Genomic DNA, 12,533 nt, shown 5'->3' with positions numbered 1-12,533 from the left:
TCATAAAGTAATAAAATGGAAGACAACGCTCTGGTTTGGACAGATATTGGATAATAACAACTAGCCCCCTCTACTTGGATATATATTTTCTACAGTCGATCCGGTTCCCATAGGTGCCACTGGTTGTTTACTCAATATGAGACGTAGATGCATCATGCATTCCGCAAGGTTGTCATTTAAATAATGTTTTTACATGAAAAATATAATTTTTTTAAAAAATTAAAAACTTTCAGGCGCGTTTAATACCGTTGATGTTTAAATAATTAAAAGGCTTAATCATCAGAATTTGGCAACCAAATGTCCATTCCGTCCAGTAGATGGCGACAGAATAAAGATATCACCAACAGCCAACTGTAAGGATGATATGAATTGTTCAACTTGCAACGATACAAGGGAAAACTAACTTTATCAGCCGTAAAGATGGGGCTTGACGGACGGCCAGCTAAAAAACGCCAAAAGAAATTTTAACGACGGTCCACCGCCGCTAAAGGTCCCGGTTTCTGCAGTGAGACCTTTAGCAGCAGTCAAAAAACGGCTAAAGGCCCCAACAAAAATTGATTCTTCTAAGACAAATTTTTTTATTCTGCTGGGACCTTTGGTAAGAAAAACGCTGAGCGTCCATTTTTTTATGATAAAGAATGGTAAGTTAATCAATCAACGTGTCAATATAGAAAGGGACACCCCCCTTCCTATTTGTCTGTTTGAGTAACAGATCCCACCATCTCTCCCCAGTTCAATCGCCATCAGATGTACCAAATGGCACAGCACGTTGTCAACAAAACAAATACTTAATTATGAAATTGTAAAGAGATCTAAGAAAGCAGCAACAAAGACAAATACCAAATAACCCAGCAAATATAAATCCTCGATACTGAATCCAAAACTTAGAGCAACAACCAGATGCAATGTTTTAACTAAAATGATCAAAAAGGGGAAAAACAAAATCGAGACGCAAGCAAATAGATCCCTGAATAACTAAGCTACTAAAATGTCTGCTCAAGCCTCAACTGTCCTCGTGATTACTAGATTGAAGTGCCGCAATGCAAGATTAGCCAAAACTACCTACCATGATCAAGAAACTATAGAGTCGTTCAAAGATAACCCAGCCAACTGATCAGTCGGGGGGTTTCCTTGCTGCTGCTGAACGCTCCTCAGGACTTCCATTGCTTCTGCAACTTTTGCTCTCAAGGCCTCTGGAGACTCCAGCAAGTGCAGCACCTCCGGCTGGTCCATCTCAAGTAGCATGCCAGTCACTTTGGCAGAATGTTCACGTTCCAGCTGCTCCACAAGAGGGTAGAGACTTTCACCCAGCATCTGAAAGTAAACCAAAAAAAGGTTAAATCACTACTATGCTCATCAAAATAATAGTTCATCAATGTGCATCAGTACGGGAATTTCAAAAAGCTCAAATTTTTATATTCTTAAGAACATCTCACAACAAGGACCAGAACTTGCCCAACATGTTAAGACACAAGGATCTCATCTATCCGACATTAATGGGCACAATGCTGCGTTGACAGTCACAGACCATCTGCACATGCTCTCATAAATTAAACCATAATCTGATCACTAGAAAATCCATTACATTTCTGAGAGAAAAAGAAACGCAGCCTTCAGAGTCAAAACAGTTCCGATCTTACAAAATCAAATTATGATTTGTCTTTTTTTGCTTAACCCACAAAGAACTCAGGTTTATATACCGTATGTAAAATCATAGCTTCATCATGCAAAGTTATAGCCTATCCGAAAAATATAATGCAAATTTAGCAGCAAATGCATGTTGTCATGTAACCGTTTCCCATTTGGGAAAGGAGAGCAGAAAGAACAAAGTGAAAAAACAGAAAACAGCAGAAGCATACCGTCCTTTGCTGCTCAGGAATAGCATTTGCAAGAGCCGAAGCCAATGCAGATATTGGGATAGGCTGTGAGATGCCAGTTTCTCTTAATGGCATACCACCCATCTCGTATGGAACAGACATCATACCACCAGCCACATTAGGCATGGGAACCTCTTGCATGTTCCTCCCAGGGGGATAACGATACACCCTTCCTCTTGGAAGCATCTGCAGAAACACCAATGCTACTCATTAGTGATCACGCATATTTTTAATCAGTCATGAAAGAACTTACACGGGTGGACTATATACACAAACTAGACAGGAGAAAGCCCAAAAAAGTGGACTGCAAAAACATGCCAAAGAATAGGAAAGATGCAAGAATACATTCATTTATGCCTCAACTAGTAAAGAATGAAATGCAAGATTGCCATCACCGTGAAAGCAAACACACCTGCTGTTGAATCAATGGCTGAGACTGTTGCATTGGAGTAGCCCCACCCCGTCTTCCACCAGGTCGCTGGCCTTGTTGTACCAAAGGGACAAAGAAGTTGGGCATTGGTGCTCCCCCAGGCCTCATACCAGGAACAAGCTGTTGCTGGTAACCAAAACCAGGCTGCAAAAGGAAAGCAGAAAAGTCGTGACCATCCCAGTTATTTTTCAAGCAATTTCCAGAGCCATCAATGCAGAAAGTCATCACTAAAGGGGTTACTTGAAAAAACACAGCTGTGTCACAGCAAACAACAAGAACAAAGTTGTTGCCATTAGTCAAACGACCAAGAAAAGTGAACTCAACTGCGAACAAGGTCACAACTTACAACCATATTTTCTAAGAACATTAGATTAGATAAAAATAAAGCAATATATTAGATTAGATATCTCACTAAACAATATATCTTTCCTCTTAATGATACCATAGAAGATTTACGCAAAACCATACAGGGCTCTGTTTGGGAGCCGGTGCTGGAGAGAAGATGAGAGGGGTGATGGGAGTGGACGCTGTAGTTGTCAACTACCTCCTTGTGAGGATGTAGCTGAAAATGGCAAATCTCCACCTCCTTCTCCATTCTCAAGACCTTTCTCATCTCCCAAACAGGGTCCCCAAACATCTGTGGGGTCGGTGTTATTAATTAAACCCTCATTAAATACCATCTCCAGATCCCAAACAGAACCTAAGTTGCATCCCTTATTATGAATTGACTTTTATTTTTTCCTTCAGCTTAGAATGGAACTTCTTTTGAACCTGTGACCAAGACCATAATACCATGAAACTACATGAATTACAATGTAACAACTTGGAAAACATCATTAACAAACCTATTATATACATAGACATCAACTCAAACATAAAATTCCAAACCGAACAATGATAAGCTTATAATGCAAGCAGTCAGACTCAGCAGGAGCCAAAAGGGCTGCCTAACAACCAAGGATTGGATTACAATTACATAGACAAAAATGCTATGTAACACGGACTCTTCTAACAGGGCACCGCACCCTGTGTCACACCGCACCCGACACTTGGACACAGATTCCTTTGTGTCAGGTGAAATCAACGATGCCAAGGACCACTTCTGTCTTCAGTTAACCCTAACCAAGTCCATTTTTACCTATATTAGATATATAAATACATAAATGCACACACATACAATTAGTGTTAACTTAAAACTGTTAAAAAGTATATATATATATATATATATATCATCTCCGCACCCCCGCACCCAAGTTTTTTTACAGTGCCGCATCCGCACCCACACCTATGTGACATAGCAAACATGTAATGTTTGATTTCCAAAAGACTTCAACAGCAGCAGCTGATATGTTCATCACTCAAAGTCTGATCGATCCATTTCGCTGATAGCCCATCCACAAGCATACGTTAAAAGGCATGCATAAGTTTTGACTCAGGATCTCTCTAAAGAGTTACATTTTCGCACTACATGGTGCTCATTATTGTCAACCTTTCTCTTACACCCACAAGCCCCCCCACAAAAGAAAATCACAAGAGATAGAGACCTTTAGTTGCTATTACTTTTGGTTCCCATAGTGTCGATAATAATCACAACAGGCGACAATCCAGAACATATTCTAATTTAAAACTGACAGCCCACAACAAAATTCATCATTTTGAGAGTTCACATTGGACTACATTTTTGTGGTTTGTCTACAAATTTATTGGAACCAGTGTTCTGCAATTTTCTGCAGATTTCTGGAAGTCAATGAGAAAAAGGGCCAACTAGAATTGTAATCCACTTTACCACCAAGAAAAAGGTATTTGAAGGTTCTAGAAATGTGGGCTCCATAGATCCCTGAAAAGTGTGTTGTAGAACATAATTATATCATTTGTGAAATTTAAATTTACTTGAACAGCATAAGGAATGCACCACACTGACAAATCAGCCACTTGGCTGACACTGAAAGTGGCGTTAAGTTTGCTAGGAAACTGCTAGAAAGAAATTTATTTTCTGGACAGAATAGGGATCTAGGATCTAGAAGAAAACAAACCCAAGGCCACTTTATTTCTTTCAAAAAGTAACATTAAGAAAGACAAGTAAAGTACATCTTGCAACTAAAATAACAATACAAGTTTATAAACATAGATACACACTTTGCTTACAAAGTCTCTGTTAGATCCTAAAGGAAACAACCAGCAAGCAACTGAAATTAATCATGAGATCATTATTGTTGTTTTCCTATTGTAAATAAACCAGCAAAACATCACGGACACACTTCCCTCTTCCCACATGGGCACAACCATAGGCATAATTTACTATGGTCAGAAAGCACAAGAAAAAAGTGGTTATCCTACCATCCCTCTACAAATATCCATAAAGACAACAAACTCATAGGTGATTTATTAAAGAAAGAAACTGAAATACCTGTGGTGGAATAATGGCAGGGGGTCCTTGGCCATAAAATATTTGTTGCCCAAGGCCAGGACCACCAGGAGGATAAATTGGCACACGAGGAGTCACTGACGGTGCCAAAGCAACAGGTCGCATTTGCGAAAATTGTGCCTAAAAGAGACAATAACAACTTATTAAAAGTGGAAATAAAGAAAACTATTAAAGTCAATTATGTACTAAAAGTGTGAACTTGACAAAATATTCCACAGCAATAGAGAATGTGCCACAAATAAATAAGATAGCACATTCACACAAGCGGTGTGAAAGAGTAGATGACATGCCAGTTCTCAGGTTTGGATGTGTATGTGTGTGTGAAGTTCGAAAAACTAGAATGACTAGACCAAAGGTAAGTATTGGAGGAGAATATCTACGGAAAGAGGAGGAAGCCATTGTAGTAGTGGTAAAGTTGGTTTCTGACTATCACAGCAAGTTGTTTTAATTCGCAATGCAACCACTTGGTAGAAGAAATTTTCTGTAAAGAAGGGCGAAAAGAATTTTGCATCAGACTCTGATGCCGTCACAGAGTTTCTCTATTCATACACAATTTAACCAGATGGAATATGCACCAACAAGCATATTCACCACATGAGCTACCAGAACATGAAAACCATACTGAAAACACCACCAACTGCAACAGGATCAAAAAGTAAAACAAGAAAATTGGTGTCACCATTGAAGCAGAATTTAACAGACATGTGACACAAGCCATGATGACAAGCAGCAAACTTCCAAGGAGAACAATGACTGCCATGATTATTTACTCTATAACTCACTAGAACCGTGTCCCAAGTAGTCATTAATTCAACTAAAATTAGAGTATATAAAAAAGCTATATATACAGTTACCTGCAACCTTGCCCTTCTATCTTCCTTGCGCTGTGCAAGTGCGACATAAAGAGGTTTGCTAACAACAATCTTCCCATTCATCTCCATAAGCTGAAAAACAAAGGATGAAATGATGCATATCAATGAATAATTATAATAAATTAGTGGCAATTAATAAAGTGTGCTTACAGCTCGGGATGCTTCCTCTGGAGTTGAGAAAGCTACAAATCCTGACCCTCTACTGATTCCATTTGGATCTCTCATAACCTATACAAGGGCCAACAAAAAAAAACAGAATGTCATAAATAAATGTCACCAGGAAAAAAAAGGAAAATTAGCACAGAAAAAAGTAATAACCAGCCATTATACCAAACATTAGCAAATGACATTGTCATAGTGAACACACCTTACATGAGGTAACTGTTCCAAACTCAGAGAACAGCTCTCGAAGTTTCTCATCACCCATGCTATCATCAAGATTCTTCAAGTATAAATTTACACCTTGAAATTTATCAGCTACTTCCTTCGAATTCTGTTCAAATCTACTCTTCAACTCCATCTCTCTTTCAGATTTTTTTTGTGCTTTTCCAACATACCATTCTTTATCATCAAACTTCTTTCCATTAAGAGCCTCAACAGCATTGGCAGCATCATCAGCATTTTCAAAATTTACAAATCCAAAACATTTTGATTTTCCATCAGTCTCCCTCATTACTACAACACTAGTGATGACTCCATATTCACCAAAAGATTGGCTTAAGTCATCCTCAGTAGTCGCCTCTGAGAGATTCTTCACATATACATTATTAAACTTAGTCTTGTTACTGGCATTTTCCCTCTCCTGCTTTCGGACAAAGTGACCAACAAATACTTGTTTGTCATTCAACAACATTCCATTCAGCTTGTCTATAGCAGCTTGAGCTGCCTCTTCAGAATCAAACTGAACAAAACCATATCCCCTTGATAGTCCAGATGCATCTGTTGCAACCTTGCATGAGAGAATGTTTCCAAATACAGAGAACGTATCATACAAAGCCTTGTGGTCAATTGCCTTATCCAAGTTCTGCACAAGTTTGAAGCCTAACATCATTTGACTATGAAAACCATATAATTAGAACAATTAACTACAACCACCCAACTTACAAACAAAACAAAAAAAATCATACGCACTTTAATAAATATGTTTCCAGCTCCACTTTTACGAATACTGGGGTCTCTGTGTGAATGCATGATACGGATAGATTTTCCATTGAGAGGGGTAAAGTTCAACACTTCCAATGCCCTAGCCGCTGTAATTTTAATCAAGAAATGAAAAATAATAACTATAAGCAGTCAGAAAAGAATTAAACATGCTGAGAATAATAAAAAAAACTAGTAAGATGAACACATCACAAAACAAAGCATTTTTTATGCAGAAAAAACTCAAGTGCATATAACAATAAGAGATTTGCCAATACATGTGCTCACCAAACTCAACATTGCTCACAAGAGCTCAACTTGCAGGTGTATAAACTAAGCAGCTCCTAAATACAGCAAATTATAATACTGTATTTCATTGCATAGAAATTGTGTTACTTGGAGACAAATTTAACAGCATGCCACCCCTGTTTTATAGTGCACTTGTGCAGAAAAAGATCTTCCAGTTGGGCATTTGGTTTGTATTGGGGTGCCCTCACTGGCTTACATATTTCAAGTTTAAACATGTCAAGAATCTAAACTACAAAGGTTTACCCTCTTAACAATCATTGACACATGCACTTTGTAATTTAACAGGCATTGTGAATATGAAATCCAAAATCTGCCTAACACTAACAAAGGAAATCATTCAAAACAAAAGGTTGCCTTTTCCTGAATACAAGAATATTAAACGGAGAAATACAGAGAGATACAGTTGATATTCAGCTTTGATCACGTAACTGGTAGCAGAGAAAAGTTCCACTACTCCATAGGAACAACACAACATGTGACTTGAGTACAATGACATTTATTTGCTAATGTTGCAAAGTCATTCAGTATAATATGAAAAAACAGCAAAGGAAGAATAAGAGAAGGCCAACTGCCTCTTACTACGTGTGCTCACATTCACAATATTCCTTCACATAAAATATTTGTTTGAGATCTAAAACAAGTTAAATGACCAGCAGTAATTACACGATACGTGAAAGGATGTAGAGTAAAAGTACCAAGCAACCCAATATACAATAAACTAAAAGGCAAAATAAGTAAAATTATTCAATATCAGGCAAAATAAATTAGGGAAACCTTCTTCAAATAAGAATGTGTGCATATTAATTTTATCCCCCTCAATCCATGAATTAAGTTAAAGCACCACCATAATGACATTAAGGATATCAAGTTAATACCATGGCGTGATCTTGGAGAAACCCCAATCATCATAGATTCTGACACAGTAGTAAACTCGCTTCACAGCTATATCCACGATTAGCCATCCGGTATCCAAATAAACATGTGCATTCAACATCATCCAATTTCACTAAATAGTTTCGTATATTAGGTTTTCTTTTGTATGCTGGAGGAAGGATCTAAAGGAGAACTGTATAGGCCACAAATGCAAAACTAGTAGCGTAATAGTAATCTTTTAGAGAAAATTAAATAAGGGAAAGAATAGAATTTTTAAGACAAACAGGCAAGAGATGGCCACGTATGACTACTAAGGTAAAGATCTTTTTTATTCAACAAACACGCACATGGGTAATTACACAGTTATACTGCAAACAAAAAAAATTGTTAAAGCCATATGAAAATGAGACATCAAATTGAATTGGTAAGAGAATGAATATCTTCCAAACTACAAATCCATCAGAAAACTTCCCAAAGGGAGGAAACACAAATGATGAAATGCACATATTTGCTTAAATCACTTGATCTTCTCTCATGTATGCCGATATCCGATCCCGATAATGTCCATCCAAACATGCTTTTCTTATCTTTTTATGACCGGAATATTAAAAATAATTCGGGAGCATATCTGAAAGGTCATCAACTATGCATGAAAATAAATATCTCAGTAAACTAACAAACCATCAGGTCACCCAAACAACCATCATTAACCTTAAACCAACCAAAAGGAATAAAGGAAAAAAGATGCATATAACAGTCATTCTACATCCAAATGGAGGAAAATAAACTATGATCAAGGAAAGGCATATAACCACACAACCCAATCCAGCAAAAGGAAAGAAACGAAACAGAAATCACGATCAAGGAAAGGCAACATACAATCTTGGGTATTGCTGTAATTGACGTAGGCGTAGCCAAGGGACCGGCGCGTGCTGAGATCGCGGCAGACGCGGACCGACACGACCTGCCCCAACTGACTGAAGAGATCGTAGAGCTGCGAGTCCGTGACGTTCGCCTCCAGGTCGCCGACGTACAGGGACGTGGACACGAACGGATTGGCCCCGTTGCTCGGCGGCACCGGGGCCGCCTGCACGGCGGAGGGGGGCGGCTGTGGCTGCATCTGAACTTGCGCGATATTGATCTCCTTCCTTCCTTCCTTCCTTCCTTTCTCACCGCTTCTTCTTCTATCTATCCTTTTCGTTTTTGCTTTTTTTACTTTTTTCCCCTCTTCTTATTTCGGAAATCCTAGATCACCAAAAAAAATCAAATAGCTTCTGAAAGGGAACGATTACAAACCCTTTTTACTTTTTACTTTTTCTTTTCTTCTTTCCTTCTCGGGAGAACGAAGAGATTTGCAGACAAATTAGGGTTTGGGGGGCTTTTTTTCAGAGATTGACTGAGAGAAAGAGAGATTACGGATTGGGGGATCGGAGATCGGAAGAAAGAAGAGGGAGAGGAGGAAAAGAGGGAAAAAAATAAGAGAAAAAATTTTTGGGGGAGGGCAGCCCGAACTGCACCGCACAGCCTGCATGCGAAGGGGAGGCCCCTTTTATAACCTACGCCAAAAACCCTAATTCTTAGATCGACCCGGTCATCGTCGTTCCAGACCCCGCCGGGTATGCCCATTCGGTCACGTCAGCCGATTCTAACCCGTATCAAACCCGGTAGGGTTAGGGTTTGGTAACAAGAATCCGATTAGCTATCTGGGTCCAACCCATGAGGTCCTATTAGCGTATACAACTAGGATAGTTACCAGAAGGCCCTCCCTAAGGGGAAGCCTATGAAAAACTCGCTTCTCATTTAAGAGAAACGCACTTTCCACTCGTTTTTCTAGTCGCTTCTCTTTCGCTTTCCACTTGCTTCTCCGTCACTCTTATTTATTTTTGTGTTTTTCATATTAATTTTTTTATTTTCACTTTTCTCAATACTTTTCCTTTGTTTCTCTCGTACTTTTGTCATGTTTTTTTTTTGTTTTTTTTGCTTCACGCTTCCGCGATAGCATTAAAAATGAATCTCGCTTCCTGCTTCCTACTACTTTTTAACGCTTCCTTCCCTACTTCCACTTCACGTATCCATTTAGCTTCCTGGTAACTATGGAACTGGTATAGTTTATGAAATTTAGTACCAAACACAAGTTCACCCTGAGTCTTGATTAAGATAGTAATCGTATTTTTCATATATAAAAAGTTAGTATTGTATCGGGTATGGTCTATGTCTGGTTTACACTGCTCATATAGAACTTGGTTATAGTTTTGCCTTTGGTAGGTCGATCAGACCTGAACCTAAACCTGGTATACCAGCAACTCACGGTTGGTCTGGGTGTGGATAAAGCTAGGTCTGATGAAGACTCGATCTGTTGACAAACCTACTCCGAACAGATTTATTATCAGATAGGTTAAGTTTGTTAGACAGGTGCTGATCAAGCATAAGGCTAAGCAAGGATTAGCTTGATGTTTATGATTGTTCTGGTTTGTACAACAAAAATCTTTAGTTTTTTTTTTTATGATGAAATCCCTAGCCGAAGCAAGGAAAACCCCAGGTGGAGCCCCACGACCACCCTGCCTTACAACAAAAATATTTGTTAAAAAAAATAGAGTGATAGGGTGCCCTGAGAGCACCCACTCAGTAAAAGTTATTATTTAATTATCATAAATTTTTTATTTTTTGGTTGATCAAAGCCTACAATTATTATATACATGGATTTTTTAGATCTTGTGTTTCTAAAAATCTTTAAATATGGACGGCCTATTGTGTACCAGATTTTTATGACTTCAAAAATCTCATATTTGTGTAATAAACTAATGTAAAATACCTTCATGAGGTTTCATTGATTAAATGATGTGTCTAAAGATATAGTTTATAGTAGCTCCAAAGGGGTTTGGAGTAGTGGAATGGGGTCCTAGTCAGCTAGTCAGGTGATCTTGGTTCAAATCTAATGGGCATCATCCCTTGTGCAAGCTTAAGCATGGCTAATCCCAAGGGGCAAGGGGTAAGCTCATAGAGTTTTATGCTTCCACAACAGTGATCGTAAGTACGGCAGTCCGAGCTAGCGTGGCTAGGTCTCTGATCCTAGATATGGTTTCTGTGTGTGTGTACACACTCTATCATTGCAAAAAAAAAAAAAAAATCAAAAAATGCACCTAAATTTTGGGTGATAATAAAATACACACATAAGTTTCCAATATTGTTGAAAGTATGCATAATTTTTTCTTGGATAATTAAAAAAAAATGTTTACTTCCCTCAAAGTTGTCATTAAATTTATCTTGTGATTACTAAAATCTAGGTGTACTTTTGTTATTGGCAATACTTTATGTGTTTTTTAGATTCTTTAAAAAAAATGTTTAGAGGGAAAATTAGTAACGTTGTCCTATTAACTCAAACATAAGTTAATGATAACTAAAGTTAAATGGACATAAGTGCACTTTTTATTTACAGAACTAATATCTAGGTATGATTTTAATAACATGGTAAGCTTAAGTATTTTTTTTATTGGCGTCAAAACTTTATGTGTGCTTTTGAAAATTTTCCAAAGTTAATGAAACCCTTTGGCTATATTGTTGATGAAAGTATGCATGCCATAATAACATTGTGCTAATTTAATTTAAACAAAAATATTGCATTATATTCAATATATTACGATATTTTAAACATTTAAAACATCTAATAAAATATCTTTTAGTTGTTAAGAAAAACTCAATATTTAGACACCCTGGATGCAACGCTTTCACATACATGATCGATGGGGACCATGTGGGGCATGCTTTTTTTGAACCATTTGGAAAGTGTTTGGGTTGGATAGACAACAGCTTATTCAAATCGCATTCTCTAGCACATTTGTGAACAAATTTTTTCATCCCTAATTGTTTATTATAATTAAATTAGATCTAAGTAGGGCTCATTTATTAAACCCACCTCAATCTATGGGTCTCACACCAATGTTGTCCGTATCGGTATCGGCCCTGTATTGTTTGGCCAACGATTTAGGTGAATCAGCTGATACCGATACTCAAGTGAACCGTTCTGAATCGGCCAAAAAATAATTAAAAAAAATATATTACGTGTCATTCAAAACATGACACCTGCTAAAGTCATTAAAATATTAATCTTAATTATTTTTATATTTATTTAAAAAAAGTCAATTCAAGGGTGAAGCGTGTCGGTTTTCTGCTGATATGATACATATCTCCAATACAACAGGCCGATATGCACAATACTGACAACATTGGCTCATACCTTGGTGCCTCACAACATAAATGGATTAGGCTCAAGCTCCTGAAATTTAGGGCATGTTTGACTAGGGATGGCAGTGGACCGGGGGAAAGCGGGGCCCCGCCCCGCCTCGCCCCGTTTGGACCGGGGATGAAGGGTATGAAACGGGGATGGAGGCGGGGCCGAAGGTTAAAATCCATCCCGGTTCGGGGATGGACTTACACTTTTCCCCGCCCACCCCATCCCGGCCATGATCCCCGCCTAGCCCTGCCCCTCCCCTCCCCATCCCCAGTCCTTCTAAAGGATGGCAATAGACTACGGGAAACGGGCCCCACCCCACCTCATCCCTGTTTGAACCAGGGATGGAGGTTTAAATCCATCCCTGTGCAAGGATGGA

General features: G+C 38.4%; 1 protein-coding gene across 1 annotated transcript; it reads right to left on the bottom strand.

Moving 5' to 3' along the window:
• Positions 1–844: 844 nt before the first annotated feature.
• LOC149841966 (polyadenylate-binding protein 2-like) lies at positions 845–9,455 on the bottom strand. The gene is made up of 9 exons (XM_089998811.1): positions 8,806–9,455; positions 6,736–6,854; positions 5,972–6,628; positions 5,755–5,832; positions 5,587–5,676; positions 4,715–4,852; positions 2,290–2,451; positions 1,860–2,063; positions 845–1,314 (listed from the first exon to the last, which is right to left on the bottom strand). Exons 1-9 carry the CDS (start codon positions 9,044–9,046, stop codon positions 1,072–1,074), a joined length of 1,932 nt encoding a protein of 643 aa, XP_089854937.1. The 5' UTR covers positions 9,047–9,455; the 3' UTR covers positions 845–1,071.
• Between the last annotated feature and the right edge of the window lie 3,078 nt (positions 9,456–12,533).

Source organism: Nuphar pumila, chromosome 3 (assembly GCF_984573655.1).
Source record: "Nuphar pumila chromosome 3, dmNupPumi1.hap1.1, whole genome shotgun sequence".
Classification (NCBI taxonomy): Eukaryota; Viridiplantae; Streptophyta; class Magnoliopsida; order Nymphaeales; family Nymphaeaceae; genus Nuphar; species Nuphar pumila.
This window is presented reverse-complemented; position numbering and strand designations above follow the sequence as displayed.